The sequence below is a fragment of the Lates calcarifer genome, linkage group LG8 (assembly GCF_001640805.2).
Source record: "Lates calcarifer isolate ASB-BC8 linkage group LG8, TLL_Latcal_v3, whole genome shotgun sequence".
Classification (NCBI taxonomy): domain Eukaryota; kingdom Metazoa; phylum Chordata; class Actinopteri; family Centropomidae; genus Lates; species Lates calcarifer.
The window spans coordinates 10,116,069-10,130,692 of NC_066840.1; the positions used below are offsets into that span (position 1 = coordinate 10,116,069).

The following is a 14,624-nucleotide window of genomic DNA, read 5'->3' on the forward strand; positions in this document are numbered from 1 at the left end:
GATAACCGGCAGGTTAATCTAACAAATGCTTTCGTTACATTGACTGTCAACGGCACCTAAGTGGCCTGGACCAGAACAGCTTCCCCACCCCGTCCCTTTGCTTTCATTTTTTATGTCTCAAACAGTGTTAGCAACAGCCCCTCCAGTCCAGCACTTTCCACCACATTTAGCAGCTCATAAAGCCCAGCCTACTCTACTTTCTGCTAGCTTCTAGGTTTTACTCTAGGCAGCAGCAAAATGACCGCAGGACAAGTGCAGAAGAAAACAACAGCAGCAGGAGTTGCGTCCTCAGTGAGAGGGGAGTCTGAGGTATGAACCAAGTTTAACTGTTCTGTCAGCAGCCCGCGTGTATTTGTTGAACGTCAAAGAGTGTGAACGTTTGCTAGGATACTGTAAAAGACCGACTGTGACCATGGTAACGTATAAAATCGGGCTGAAACGTCACAACAGTTCGACAAGGTTGAACTATCGGTTTAAAATAATCCGTTGCTTGGCAGATTACGATTAAGTTTTAGCAAAAGTTTAGACTTGTAAACATATTTTCATTTTATCTCAGTTAACTAATTAATCTATATCATAGTGTTTTTCGTTTTATTAATCTATAAATAGCAAACATAAATATGTTTATTTTAGACTTTGCAAATTCTCTATCAGGATGTAATTTTATATCACAGTAACCATATGTTGGATAATATATGTCTTACAAAGTACTTAATGAATTTGTATGATGCAAAAATCATAGAAAAATCCAGTGAGTGTCAGTGGCTGAGAGGAAAACCTGTATGACTGAGTTCAAGTAGACGGTTGCAGACCCAGAAGTAACTAATGACTTGAATTTGATTCAGGCCGCCATGGGTAGCCAGTGGAGCTCCCATTTGCTGGTACCAGCTTCTTAAATGTGAACATTCTGGACTAGTTGAAAGGGTTTCACTCTGCGTGAAGGGAGGCCCACCAGAGGGGCATAAGTGAACCATGGCCTGCACCATGGTTATCACTCATATATGGCACTGCAAATGGGCAAAAACATATCAAAAAGACAGCCAACCAACCAATATTGTGTGACCTGAATGTCTCTATGTCAGGATCCTCGATTGGCTGATGAATGAATCCTCAGTATTAGACCTTTACATCAAATAACTACCTGTCATTTCTACACCTGAGAGTAAGACTTTCAGTTGTCATAAACATCATTAATACCTCTCTGAGCCTCATGTTTGGTGTTTAAACAGAGCATGAATGCAGGTGTCTTCACAGTTCTGAAAGAGACCTACATCCAACGGGCACATTTATTCAGTGTTAACCAGCTTTAGGCTGTCCAACCTTTGACCTATGCCACTGCATGAATGGGTCCAAAGTCTTGTCAGATACTGTGCACATGAATTTCACCACTGTGTTTGATCTTATACCAGCACTGAGCTAACCTGTGGTATCACTGAGCTGTTTTTTTGTTGTTGTCACCCAGTCTGTGGCAAAAAAATGTACAACTAAAGGGACAGTGCACAGCTTGGTGACCAGGACTGTGATGTGTCCTGTGGTCCATTCCAGTCAATCATTACACACAGGGTACACAACTCCACTCAATGTCTGGTCAGATTTTTGCTGCACTGCCTGACTGGACTGCTGAACTGGAGCACACATACCAGGCTTCCACTGGAATACACAGGCTTTATATCCCATTTACAACCTTCACAGGTAGGCAGCCGCATGAGTCTTCAGAAAGCACAGTTTTACAGGAAACGTGTTAATTGACCTGGCAGTTATTTCAATTAGTGAGGTCTAATTAAGGTTTTGGTTGATACAAACACAAAATCACTAGGTCTGTTCATGTCCCTCTCAGCAGACAAACAGATAATGTAAGGTAGAACAGGGATACAACAGCACCACAAAGTTTTCAGATTTATCCAAGGCTGAGTTTTTAACTAGGCTGCCAATCAGTGCAACACTGAAGGATAACCTTAACATTTAAAATGATTTCTTCTGACCAAAGAAAATTGTTGAGGAGCTGCATCTCTTCCAGGGACTGGTACATGTTTTACATTACTTAATAAGTTGTTTCTCTTTTTGTAGCAGGTGAATTACTTCACCTTGATATAATTTAACTTTAACAGTGCTGACTGCATGGTAACCTGACCCTAATACAAACACCATGAATACCATAACATATTGAATTTTCTGTCCATGCTGTTGGTTAGAACTTCAGAGCTCAGTGAATAATTCAATATACTGTTAATACTCTGATTCTTTAACATTTACTTTAGAGGTAAAAGTGACCTTCAACCAACAGAAATGATTTGTGAGTAACTGTAGGATATCTGACCTCAACACTTGTCCTTTCAACTCATATTCTACGTGTGTGTTTTTAAACAACCTGTTTCATTGCTTACTGTCCTTAAACACCGTGACTTGATATTTTTGCATCCCTCAGGCAGTTTCTGCTCAGACCCGCTGAACTGTCCATGGCACGTGTTCTCTCCCTGTTCCGGCCTCAGCCTTTTCTGGCCCTTGTGGGCAGGAAGAAACTCACGTTGTGCAAAATGTCAATGGACTCCCGGGCACGCCAGGTGTTTGCAGCTGCAGTGGAGGCTGTGCAGCCTGACGCCGTGGTCCGGCAGAGTATAGAGCGCAAAGAGGACTCTGTCATTATCAATGGTCAGAAATTCACACTCAAACACAACCTGCACTTGGTGGGCTTTGGAAAAGCCGTACTGGGAATGGCAGCCGAGGCAGAGAGGATCTTGGGGGATCACATAGTGGATGGGGTCATAAGTGTGCCACATGGGATTCAGCAGACATTACGGCAGCATGGGAAAGAGTAAGCAAAAACCTCAACAACTTAAAGTATTACATAGGAATCAAGATAAAGCATGATGCAATCTCTCACTTCTGTCGCAGCCATCTTTTGTTGAAAGAAAACAGTCGCATCAAAGTGATGGAGGGAGCCAAACACAACTTGCCTGATGCTGATGCCCAGAGGGCAGCAGAGGGGATCAAGCAGTTAGCCTGTGGACTGACTGAGAAAGACTTGCTCCTTGTACTGATCTCAGGTAACACATCACTTTTCTTGTTTCTTACTCTTTACAAAATTATACCTTTAAAAATATATTTAACACAAGGTGGTTCATCTCTTACCAGGTGGAGGCTCTGCGCTGTTACCTGCACCCATCTCACCAATCTCACTGCAAGAGAAACTGGATGTTACGCGCAAACTTGCAGGTGCTGGCGCCACTATTCAAGAGCTGAACACTGTACGACGGGCGCTTTCTTTCTTAAAGGGTGGAGGGCTTGCACATTATGCTCACCCTGCACAGGTAATGTAGTTTTGTTGTTTATATAACAGCTTTTTGTTGTTGAGAAGAGGTCATTCCAGCTTTGTGCTTTGAGCATCACTCTTGTGATCATTTCACAGGTGGTTGCACTGATACTGTCCGATGTGATCGGAGATCCTCTGGACTTGATAGCCAGTGGACCCACAGTTCGGAGTGAGGTGTGGCCTGAAGAAGTTTTGTCACTCCTTGAACAGTACAAGCTGTTGAATTCACTTCCAGCATCAGTAAAGGAGGTCCTTGGGAGACCAGGTCCCCGGTGGAAGGAGAATAAGGACGAAACAGATAAGGCAGACAGTGTTCTGAATGTCGTGATCGGCTCCAACACTGTTGCCCTCCAGTGTGCAGGTCGCCGTGTCCGAGAGCTAGGTTTCCGCCCTGTTGTTCTGTCACCAGGAGTGTGTGGTGATGTAAGGTCTGTCTCCAGACTTTATGGCCTCCTGGCCCGCTTTGCCTGCTCTCGAGAGGAACCTCCTCCTGAGATTGCAGCTGAGGTGCTGAAGCTGGGGCCTGAGGTCGGTGTGGAGAGCTGGGACCTGTGCCGTACCATGCAGGTCTTGGATGAAGGGCGCACAGAGGGGTGGGGCGCTACGTGTTTGTTAGCTGGAGGTGAGCCCACTGTGGAGTTGACTGGAAAGGGTCGAGGTGGCCGAAACCAGGAACTGGCTTTGCGAGTTGGACTGGAGCTGAGAGGCATGCAGCTCCCGCCTAATGGTCCTGTGTTTCTGAGTGGTGGAACTGATGGTCAGGACGGACCCACTGAGGCGGCAGGGGCCGTTACCGATGGGGGGTTGTATGAAGAAGCACAAGCACAGGGTCTGGACGTCAACAACTTCCTTACCAACAATGATTCTTACACATTTTTCTCACGTCTTTCTGCTGGAAAACGTTTACTTGTCCCTGGTTTGACCTGCACCAACGTGATGGATGTACATATGCTACTTATTCCACCCATTCCCATCAACATAAGATAATACCAAATCTGGATTTAAAAAGTACTTTATCTGCCTCTCTCACTTGGCATCGTAGTACCAGGTTTTTCAGCTCTAAACTCACATTTTTGGCCTAAGCCTATAAAAGCCTATAAAACTCTGTAGATCTACATGAAAGTGGGATTGGTAATGCCATATGAAATTCTATCAACCACAAAGAAAAAGGTAGAAGCGGGAAATCAACAGTTTTGCTATCAGTTTTGAACAAAAAACTGGGACTTAATGCTAGTCTTTTTTTTTTTTTTTAATCAAAGCAAAAGAAATTTTACAGCTCCACTCTAGCAATGACAGGCGTCAACAGCAGTATTTTTAAGTATAATATATAAATTTAACATCAGTCACGCTGTTTGCACATGACTTGCACAGTCATATATTTTGCTTTACTGCTGGTCTCTTCAGGTACTCCAGGGTACCCTAAAATATGCTGATTATTCTGTTGTACATCATTAAAGATTTCTGTAAATGCACACTGCAGTATGTTGTCTTACACTACAGACTTGTTACCAATTTAACAGTATAATAACATCTCAGTTATAATAGCTAAGCTCATAGAAATCACACAAATTATTCAACACCTTTTTTTCATGTTTTATTACTTCACATTAAATCACTGCTTTTTCCACACAGATTAACATAAAACATTAATGTCAAAGTGAAACAAACTGATATATCCTGAGGACAAATATTAAAATAAAAACAATTGGGTGTGTTCACCCTCCTCAAATAAAGAGGTACCTTTTCCAGAAATTACAACTTCGAGTCTACCGAGTATGGATAGGTCTGTATAAGGACATTGATTTTTCTCCACTCTTCTTTGCAAAACAGCTCAAGCACTTCTGAGTAACATGGGAACCTGATGAGCAGCAATTTTCAACTTAATGTATAATTACTTAATGTTTAATGAATTATTTTTGTACTTAATTTGAATCAATCTGTAGATATTTGTTTTCACTTCAACACAGGTTTTGCTGTGTGTCAATGTAAAAAAAAATGAATGAAACACAAAGAAGTCAAAGGGGGTGAATACTTAACACAGAAATTTTGTGTTTCCTGTTAACAGCAGGAAGTGCTCTTTACAGGTTATAAGAAACAACAGCTGTTAAAATTTCATGGAAAGTCAGAGAAGATGTGACATGAATAGATTTTCATGGATCTGGCTTCAGACAGACCATATGCATCACTTATGAAATAGCAGTGATAAAAACAACCCTATCCACCGCAAATAATCTTTGTTAATAATCTGCTGTTATTGCTATTGTTATACGCTTTAAGAATTCAAAACAGAATTCTTAAAGCATCCACAATTCACACTCAGACTCATAAATATGTATATTTTTTGAAGCCTCTTGAAAGAAATGAAAAAAGTTGACCATAAAGTCAATGTTTTTATGCAGAATAAAGTCTTGTTCATTGACCAAAGCAGACAGTCCTCAGTAAATCTTACAGCACTATATAGTCAATTCAGTGGACATCATTGTTGGTACTGTTGGTATGCATAAAAAGTGATAACATCTGTTTCTCTGGGCGGTTGTCAAACGGTGCATCCATCTTGAATGCACTGAAGATGATGATTTTCAGAAAACTTGGGTGCAGTCAGTGTTTCTGGGAAACTGTCCAGTTCTCACTTGGATAAAGTCCAAACCCATTGTCCTATTAATCTCGGTGAGTCTTCAGAGTATCTCCTATTTTGCTTTCCCTGAAGGAATAACAGAATGTTAACAACACAATAACTATAATCTACACGGGTAATGTAATTTCAGTAAGATAAAACATCTATAACGCTGACACACCATTTCCCCTAACATCATCAGTGATATAAAGAAACTACATGTTGCAGGTTCCGTTGTGAGAATATAATTACACCGTCTCCGTGCAACTAGATAAAACCCCGGGACGAGGGAATATGATTAGCACATTAGAAAGATCTTACATCTGATTTCCTGTGCTACAGCTCAACCAAACTGGAGCAGTTGATACTTTGGACACCTACCATCCACTCAGGTGAGGTGCTGTGTCAGGTGTGCCTCCGTTCTGTCCAGCCCCTGAGCATCAAAACAGACAGAGATCAAGCTAACGTGGCTAGCAAGAGTTTAGCGAGCGATGTGGATAAGGGTGAAACTCACCTTGTCGGTAATACATATCGTTCACTGTATTCCCGTAGACTTTCCATGCAAAGTGAATTGCAATAAGACTAAAAATTAACCAGCTTAGTAAGATTTTGAATATGGAGACTCTCATATCGTTGGCGACCCAGTCGTCCACAAACTCGGAGAGAAACGACAAGCAGCTGTCCGCGATGCGGGATAAAAACTCAAAGTCCCACGGTTCCTCCATAGTGTCCGGTTGTCCAGCCAATGTGAAATGAACGGAATAAACTTTGTGTCCGTTGGACAGTTAAAAAAAACCCCCACCGCTTTAGCTAGGTAGGACAGGGCATCCTGGTCGCCTTCTCTACCGTTACGATGTTGATGAGTGGAGAGGATTGAGGAATCGGAGATGACGTAGTTTACGTAGCACCGCAACCTCACAGTCAGAACGTAAACATCCGTCAAAAAAGCGTTAAAAATGACTTTTAATTAAACGAAATGTTTTCACTATTACCAGAGTATTTTGGTGTCTGTTATGCACACAGTTATTATATTGAAAAAAAGAAAAGGAATACTACTACTACCAACACAGAATAGTAACTTAGCTGGCTAGTTACCTACGAAAACCGTTAGGGGAAACAAATCAAACCTTCTTTTTTATATGTCATTTGCGGGCTCCACCTTTAAGTGTTTTGTGTTCACTTGTGTCTGCTGTATGACCGCCTTGGTCGTAGTGATAAAATACGAGTCCGGGGCTAAGCCAACGTTTAAATCCAACGCTTCGACACACAGTGCCGCTCCGCTGTGCTAGCTATAGCATGCTATGGAGGTGCATATACTGGATTTAAACATTGGTTTCGCTTCAGAAAAATATGTTATTACCCCGGACATACAGCAAACCTCTGTCAAACCGCTGACGACCCAGCCCGCTGCCAGTTAAACAGGTAAAAAACGTTTCGAGATTTTCAAACTCCTCTGTCCGGAGTTTTATAGTTAGTGTTTCTACTTCGCTCGTATCCATCCCAGCTGTAAGGCAGGATGTCTTAACTGAAAAGGCAAGTGGTCAACCTAGTTTTGTAGTTTTACTATGGAGAGCGATACTATTCACACTTATTTACTTGTGATAGCTTTCAATAAAACTGAGCAAATCACTAAAACACCCCGTAAATACGTCGTATCGCTTTGCTGTCTGGAACGTACGTTGAGGGGGCGGGACTAGCCTACGCCACCGAGCACTCTGATTGGTCGGCTGAGCTTGTCATGAGAGATTCCGGATGTCTGCTGTGGTAAGAGGAAAATTTGTTTTCTGCTTCTCATTCTTGACAGCTTGTGTGCAACCGGGCTGCCGATGAAAGTTAATGTAGCAAATTAGGTATCCAAACCCAACGTTTCGACGGCACAGAAATCGTAAGTTTTACCAATTGTCTCTATCTGTCTAATTTTAGTTCACCACGATTGCTTGTATTGCTCACTGTTAAGCCGAGGCCATGAAATTGATCTCTGTGTGTGTGTGTGTCGCTTGCTAGCTGGGCAGTGTTAGCCGTGCAACTGCAGCCAACATTTACTGAGCTGTGTCGGAATTCGCAGTGAAAACATCTTTCATGATGCAAAAATAAGCTTTCTCGACGGCGTGCAAATTAGCATACAAGCTAGCATTAGCTTCACAAGTAATTTAAGCTATTATTAAACAAACCTTAGCTTCCTAGCGCTGGAACAGTTACTTTCGTCTCCTCCGTACAACCGACTGTCGTTTATCTGTAGTATAGCATTAGCCACGCTGCTGGAAGTTGTAATCAGCCTGTTCGGCATCTTGGAGTTGTAATTCTCCTCCATAACCAGTTTTCCCTTGTCATCATGTGACCCTGCCACTGGTCCATTATGAGTGCTCCTATTCATAAGAGACTTGAGATGCATGCTGTCCCAAGATTCAGCTACAAACCACTGAGATGTTGGTTATAAAGCTGTTTGTTTGGAATTGTTTGGTTATAGTGTGTTTTTTATTTAATATCAGGTGACTGGGATGGTATCATGGAGAGAGACAATCATCAAGAAGGAGAAGCCCAGGGAGTGAAGATCTGTGATCCACCCTCGGAGAGAAAACCACCTGGTGAATAAATTATATCCATTTTTTTTTAGCACACATGACTTCATTTTCATCTTTCATTCCATGATATAATTTTATTTTCATCTTAGCAGACACCTTGGCGACTTCTCTCTCCCTTTTGGGGAATCACATGTTTCCTGATCCGGTGGAGAGAAACAACAGCACCACTGACAAAGAGGAGCCTGCAGACTTGCACCTGTCGGATGTCACGGCACAGGAGCAGAGTCTGGACGCAGAGCCCCCTTCTAACCAGGTGAAAAAGCTAGAGACTGAGGAGGCAGAGAACTCTGAGTGTCAGAGCAATGAATCTGCAGAGACAACTGACAGAGGAGCTGAGGATGCTGCTGACAGAGTAACTGAGGACGCTGCTGCTGTAGACAATGACCAGAGTGATTCTGGGGAGTTTGTCGTCACGATGCTGGCCAAGGCCAAGCTGGAGGAGCAGGGTATCGGTGTGAAGGGAAGGTCATCTCCCTTGTTGGAGGCAGGCACCCAGGAATCTCCCGCATTTATGTCTCATCGCGATGAGGATGTGACAGCTGACAGCTGGCGGCAGCACAGGAAGCATGTTTTTGTGCTAAGCGAAGCAGGCAAACCCATCTATTCCAGATATGGCAGTGAAGAGGCTCTTTCATCCACTATGGGAGTCATGATGGCGCTGGTGTCCTTTGTCCAAAGCGGAGATAATATCATCCGCTCAGTCTATTCAGGTGAGAGCATTAGTGTGATTTTTTTTTCTCCCCTTTTGTAATATTACTGTGAATTGCCCCTGGATATATCACAGGTGATCAAACATTTTCTATTGTATGGGAGCAAGTGAAGAAATTTCACAGAGGACTGTGGGAAGAGGTGGTCAGAAAACATTACAGCAGTATCTCTCCTTTGCTACAGAGGGCAAGTTAATTATTGGCAACTGACAAAAAGTGCTGCAGTTAAGACAGTGTCTGAAACACAATGAGCAAAGACAAATTCATGCACTCACAGTATTGTTACAATGCTGTTTTGGAAATGCCTGTTAACATTTCCATTAATTTTCAAGTCTGATATATATTTTTCAGCATAGAGATGTCGAGCATGGAGACTGCTATTTGTTGACATTCACCAGTATTTTTGCTGATACCCTTTCTCTCTTCCTTCAGAGCAACACACCGTGGTGTTTTTACAGAAAGGGCCCCTTGTGCTGGTGTGCGTCTCCAGCAGTCGTCAGTCTGAGCAGCAGCTGCGTGGAGAGCTCCTCTACGTGTACTATCAGATCATCAGCATGCTCACCCAGGCCAGCATATCCCGCATCTTCGAACACAAGAAAAACTACGACCTGCGGAGACTCCTGGCGGGCTCAGAGAAGATCCTGGACGGCCTCCTCAACCTGGTGGATTCGGACCCCAGCTTCCTGCTCGCAGCAATACACTGCTTGCCCCTAGCATCCTCTCTCAGGGACTCTCTCAGCCAGATCCTGCAGAAAGCTATCACGCCCAATCTGGTTTTCTCCATCCTCATTGCCAAGAACCAGCTGCTCACCATCGTCCAAGAGAAGACGGTCATCGAGGACACCAGGCTGGAGCCCGCCGACGTCCACCTCCTGCTCAACCTCATCGGAGCCTCTTCTGCCTTTCAGGCGGGAGAGATCTGGACTCCCATCTGCCTCCCTCTCTTTAATCCTGACTGTTACTTTTATGCATACATTTCCTACCTGGACCCTCCAGAATGCACTGTTTGTTTGCTGCTGCTCTCGACAGACAAGGAGGCTTTCTACGCTGTGGCTGAGTGCAAGAGGAAGATAGAGGAGGCCATGGTGGCTCAGAACTCCCTGAGCCTCATTGCTAAAGCTCAGTCGTACAGCGTGAGCCAGGTGGGCGTCTCAGACCTCAGACACTTCATGTACAAGCCCTTTGATGTGCCAGACAACTACCGCCAGCTCTCTCAGTTCACCAGGTGTGTGTGTGTATGTTATTTGTCATTGTCTATGCAAATACAGGGGCGTGCTCTGAGCCTTCAAGGGGGCTTTATGTTTAAAAGTGAAAAAAAAAAAAGTCATTTATTTCAAATTGCACTTCATGTTAGACAGTTATAGTTGTCTTTCATAATATCTCTTTTTATTTTATAGACGTGTTTGTGACATAACCTTGTCTCAGTGCATAAGTACTCTGTATGAGAGACAACATGAAAGCTCATTAACTCCAAGGAAAGAGAAATACAGCTTAGTGTGGTTGGTGTTTATAAATTAAAGTGTCCTGTTTTATGTGGAGCACTTCAGAATAAGAGGGTTTCTTAAATGCAGCTACCAGATACGAAGGCACAGAGAAATAAAAACTGTAAGAAATTCTAATTGTATTCCACTAATCCTGCCATGTCACTTCGCTTATCTCCTAATGAGCTGAACCGAAAGAATTAGGTGTCTTATTACATGAGCCAGCATCAAATCAAAACCTTGAAAACGAAAGTGAAATTATGCAAATGATCATAGCACTGCACTTCAGATAGTAATAACAGTTTTATTTTCTTATACTGTTCAGAACCACGTTACAAAGAGCAGAAAGTCTCCCATCAGTATCAAAAATGAACAGTTTCATTGCTTTATCACTGTAGTCCCTGTGTTCACTTTGGGTGACTTTTCTGTTTGTAACCTTTGCGCTATGATTTTTGTTGCTGCATGCAGCCCAGAGATGGAGGCGCCGTACAGCAGCGAGGAGGAGAAAATGAGACTGCTGGACCTCTATCGTTATATGCACAGCCGCATCCACAGCACCTCACGGCCCCTCAAACTCATCTACCACGTCGCTGAGAGAGAAACTCTGTTAGCCTGGGTATGTAGCTGTAGAGATACATACATACTGTTATTATGTACTTCTCCTGAACACTGTCTTTGTGTGTACTGCATTATCCTTAACATGGGTGTGTTTGAATAGAGTTTAAGGGCACAGAAAGTAGACCTTAACCCTAAACCATATTTGGTAACTTGTATGTACATGCACCAGGTCAGTAACAGATTCCTCCCCTACCCTCATCTTATTTTGGAAGCATTGCATACTTGTTTTAACTGTATTAGTGATGCAATTAGCATCCTGATTTCCTTTTTCCTGTGTGTAAGAGTTACAGTTGGAGGACTGATGGCACAGTGAAAGCACAGCCTCACAGAGCTCTAGGGCTCCAAACTAATGATGGATTATTTTTTCAGTTAAAATTTTCCCATGCCCAAGCTTGTGTCTTTAAGATGTCATGTTTTCTCTCCAAACAGTCCAAAACAAAAAGCATCAAATCTTGACATTTGAGAAGCTGGAACCACTACGTTTTTGGCATTTTTGAACACAATAATGACAAAAACGATGAATTGATTATTCAGTGGTGGAGCTGTTTAGATTTATAGAGTCTACTTTGTGTCTATTTTGAACACAAGAATGTAATCACATTTCTTTGCTGTCTTTAATGTCCCTATCTGAATTCTTCATTCTCCACATGCGCACTTGTTAGAAGCCAATTAGAAACCCAGTTATATAAATACCTAGCCCAGAAATCAGTGTTCTCCAGGAGAATCCAGCTGGGGAAATCAGGTTTCTCCAATCCCCTTCCCTAAGTTGGGTTTCTCATTTACATGACGCTTAAGAAAACGGCTTACCAGATGGCAAACCGTAACCCAGTTGCAGCTTCTCTTTCAACTCTGATGTCCTCACCTAAACAGTCCATTTCCCTCCCCACTGCAGGTCACAAGTAAATTTGAGCTGTACACCTGCTTCAGCCCTCTGGTGACAAAGGCCTGTGCTATCACAGCTATCACTAAGCTCCTAAGGTGGATCAAAAAGGAGGAGGACCGTCTCTTCATCAGATACCCCCCAAAGTATTCAACCACCCCAAACCCCAGTAAGAGCTCTCGAGGTGGCAAATCTGACCAGCAAGACTCCACAGATAACGGCTTCTTATCTCTTCTATAGGACTCTCTTAGTGCTACAATAGTGGCGGCTCTGCCTCATCCAACAATAGTTTGTACACTGGTTCCAAGATATTTTTGAACCCTGTTTTGACACCTGTTGGACTTGACAGACATTGACTACTGGAATCAAACACTACGTTTTACACTATTTAAAAAGGAATGATCTCTTTGAAACTAGTATTATTTCCTTACCTTAACAAGAAAGCATGTCATTGCATCACTGCTTTCGATCAGAAACAGTCAGGGCAAAACTGCATTAGTACGTTTTAAATTGAACTGTGGTAGAATATAATTGCAATGATATTTAAATGTTTTTATATTGTTTTATTACTGCAACAAGAGAGAAATTTTCCTCACGGACAGTGAATGTATCACACAGACGACAGTTCATTCGTACGCTATAACAGGTCATTGTCTCTTGTGTAAGTTAAGATGAGGAGAAAAATGACCTTAAACTACCTTCCTCAGACTAGTTATCACATACAGATTTTTTTTTTTTCATAACACAAAAGCATCCCGATGTTACAAAACAGGATTTGCAGGAGTTTGTTTCTGGGCTCAGCATAAACCGGAAAAACGACAGGAACTGCCAGAGCAGGGCCGGGCCTCCATGCGTTATAATGGGGCATGGACAGACAAAATGTCCTCCATGAAGTGCTGCCTGTAACAGAATTTGAAAACATGGTGTTGTTTTATATCCCACTAATGTTTCCACTCAAATTAAAGTGATCAGGTTTCCTTCATGTAACATTTCGTGCTGAAAACAAGTAGAATCCCCAGCCTGTTACACCCGATCACTTTTACATGACCGCCAGTTTCATTGTTAATGTTGTCACTGATAGGAGTCAAACCTTGTCAATCTGGAGACCCATCTGTTAAGTTAAGAAGATGCCTCCGAGCTCACGCAGTATTTTTCTGCAGATACTTGTAGTACGATTATCAGCTGACACCTGGTGTAGTGAGTTCAGGTACTTTCCTTTTTGGATAATAAGTTTTGTAAAAATGGCCTCATCCCTGTGTCCACTGAGGATTTTCCTGTCAATTCAAGTCTTAAGAGTATGTCTATAGTATTATTAAATAAATCCCAGGTTGCACAAATGTACACTTGTCCTGATGAAGTAGAGATGTAGTGAACAAGCTTCATTTATTATCGAGTGGAAAATATTAAGTAATGCTTGGTTTTGCAGGTTTGTAATTTACGTAATAATGTCCTATGTTTTCCTGGAAAGAACAATGTTTTTTGTGCTGATAATAACATAAATAGAGACCGTTGGTAGATTTCCAATTAATTGCTTGTGTAACCTAATAGACATTCCCCCTGCAATCAGTACTATTACGTAGTTTTTTCCAGGAAACACCATAGGAAATTAAAACGTAAAATAAAACGTTGCCAACATCTAATTGAGACTCTTAATGACATGTCATCCATCAGCGTCATTTGTTGAGTCTACTCTCAGGGGTTGGATCTGTCAGTCTGGACTTTCTTAAGTTAAACAATCTAGCTTCACGGAAATAAAAACAAATGTTTGGGCAATGTTACTCAAAACTTTATCACCAAAAACTTCCCTTTAAACAGCAGATAAAGTGTCAACACCAGAAGTAAACTGGGACGAGCTTCAAGATAAACATGTTTAGAGTACGAGCTGTGACCTGTGACAAACACATCGTGAACACATGGCAAATATTGTACCAGGTTAATGGTAAATACTGAGTATTAGTATAATACTGGGTATTTCCTGTATTGCTGTGTGACTCACAACAAACCAAGGCTGCTTACAAGAACCAACAGTCTTGTTTAAGCCTTTATGTGTTTGCTTGTTTGTTTTTTTCATCAGACCAGTTAATGTGAGATAGTACAAGTAGCTGTTGTTGGCTGATGACAAAAAAAATACAAATATGGTCATCAGATATTTCCTTCCTGACGAGTTTAATACGATCACTGTAACACTCGAACAACTGACCAGCACACAATGTATGATGGGAAAACATGGGAAGCTGTGAAGGTTGGACTTATTGTCTAATAAATGTCTTATAAAGTTAAGAGGGTTAATTTCTCAGCCACATTTGGAGCCTTTTAAAAAGCGTCAGTCAGTCAAACAGCGCTGATGTATTCAGTTTAGAAATGTAAATCAACTTTACCTTCTCGTTGTAAAATCTTAGACTTTGATTTATCTTCAAATGATGCATTGACTG

At 42.1% G+C, this 14,624-nt stretch overlaps 3 protein-coding genes across 5 annotated transcripts; 2 read left to right on the top strand and 1 right to left on the bottom strand.

Annotated features, from left to right (window-relative positions):
- Positions 1-6: 6 nt before the first annotated feature.
- glyctk (glycerate kinase) lies at positions 7-4,782 on the top strand. 2 transcript variants are annotated; one of them, XM_018699438.2, is made up of 5 exons: positions 7-309; positions 2,426-2,812; positions 2,893-3,044; positions 3,133-3,308; positions 3,407-4,782. In XM_018699438.2, the coding sequence occupies exons 2-5, from the start codon at positions 2,457-2,459 to the stop codon at positions 4,295-4,297; spliced, it is 1,575 nt and encodes a 524-aa protein (XP_018554954.1). In that variant the 5' UTR covers positions 7-309; positions 2,426-2,456; the 3' UTR covers positions 4,298-4,782. The 2 variants fall into 2 exon arrangements, with proteins under 2 accessions (XP_018554954.1, XP_018554955.1); XM_018699439.2 differs by lacking the exon at positions 7-309 and adding an exon at positions 627-1,692.
- Positions 4,783-4,889: 107 nt separating this feature from the next.
- On the bottom strand, positions 4,890-7,519 carry tcta (T cell leukemia translocation altered). Its single transcript, XM_018699447.2, has 3 exons — positions 6,439-7,519; positions 6,306-6,357; positions 4,890-6,011 (listed from the first exon to the last, which is right to left on the bottom strand). The coding sequence occupies exons 1-3, from the start codon at positions 6,647-6,649 to the stop codon at positions 5,969-5,971; spliced, it is 306 nt and encodes a 101-aa protein (XP_018554963.1). The 5' UTR covers positions 6,650-7,519; the 3' UTR covers positions 4,890-5,968.
- A 136-nt stretch (positions 7,520-7,655) lies between these two features.
- Positions 7,656-14,472, top strand: mon1bb (MON1 secretory trafficking family member Bb). 2 transcript variants are annotated; one of them, XM_018699435.2, is made up of 6 exons: positions 7,656-7,809; positions 8,414-8,509; positions 8,596-9,216; positions 9,646-10,438; positions 11,163-11,310; positions 12,205-14,472. In XM_018699435.2, the coding sequence occupies exons 2-6, from the start codon at positions 8,431-8,433 to the stop codon at positions 12,430-12,432; spliced, it is 1,869 nt and encodes a 622-aa protein (XP_018554951.1). In that variant the 5' UTR covers positions 7,656-7,809; positions 8,414-8,430; the 3' UTR covers positions 12,433-14,472. The 2 variants fall into 2 exon arrangements, with proteins under 2 accessions (XP_018554951.1, XP_018554953.1); XM_018699437.2 differs by having other exon boundaries at positions 8,599-9,216.
- Positions 14,473-14,624: the final 152 nt, after the last annotated feature.

What these genes read in the sequence shown, in the direction of transcription:
- glyctk (XM_018699438.2), top strand. Translation starts at nt 2,457, where the DNA reads ATGGCACGTGTTCTCTCCCTGTTCCGGCCTCAGCCTTTTCTGGCCCTT. An exon ending in TTACGGCAGCATGGGAAAGA is followed by an intron (nt 2,813 to 2,892) that starts GTAAGCAAAAAC and finishes CTTCTGTCGCAG; the next exon opens with CCATCTTTTGTTGAAAGAAA. An exon ending in GCTCCTTGTACTGATCTCAG is followed by an intron (nt 3,045 to 3,132) that starts GTAACACATCAC and finishes ATCTCTTACCAG; the next exon opens with GTGGAGGCTCTGCGCTGTTA.
- tcta (XM_018699447.2), bottom strand. Translation starts at nt 6,649, where the DNA reads ATGGAGGAACCGTGGGACTTTGAGTTTTTATCCCGCATCGCGGACAGC. An exon ending in CGATATGTATTACCGACAAG is followed by an intron (nt 6,358 to 6,438) that starts GTGAGTTTCACC and finishes TTTGATGCTCAG; the next exon opens with GGGCTGGACAGAACGGAGGC. An exon ending in GCACCTCACCTGAGTGGATG is followed by an intron (nt 6,012 to 6,305) that starts GTAGGTGTCCAA and finishes TTATTCCTTCAG; the next exon opens with GGAAAGCAAAATAGGAGATA.
- mon1bb (XM_018699435.2), top strand. Translation starts at nt 8,431, where the DNA reads ATGGAGAGAGACAATCATCAAGAAGGAGAAGCCCAGGGAGTGAAGATC. An exon ending in CTCGGAGAGAAAACCACCTG is followed by an intron (nt 8,510 to 8,595) that starts GTGAATAAATTA and finishes TTTTCATCTTAG; the next exon opens with CAGACACCTTGGCGACTTCT. An exon ending in CAGCTCTCTCAGTTCACCAG is followed by an intron (nt 10,439 to 11,162) that starts GTGTGTGTGTGT and finishes TGCTGCATGCAG; the next exon opens with CCCAGAGATGGAGGCGCCGT.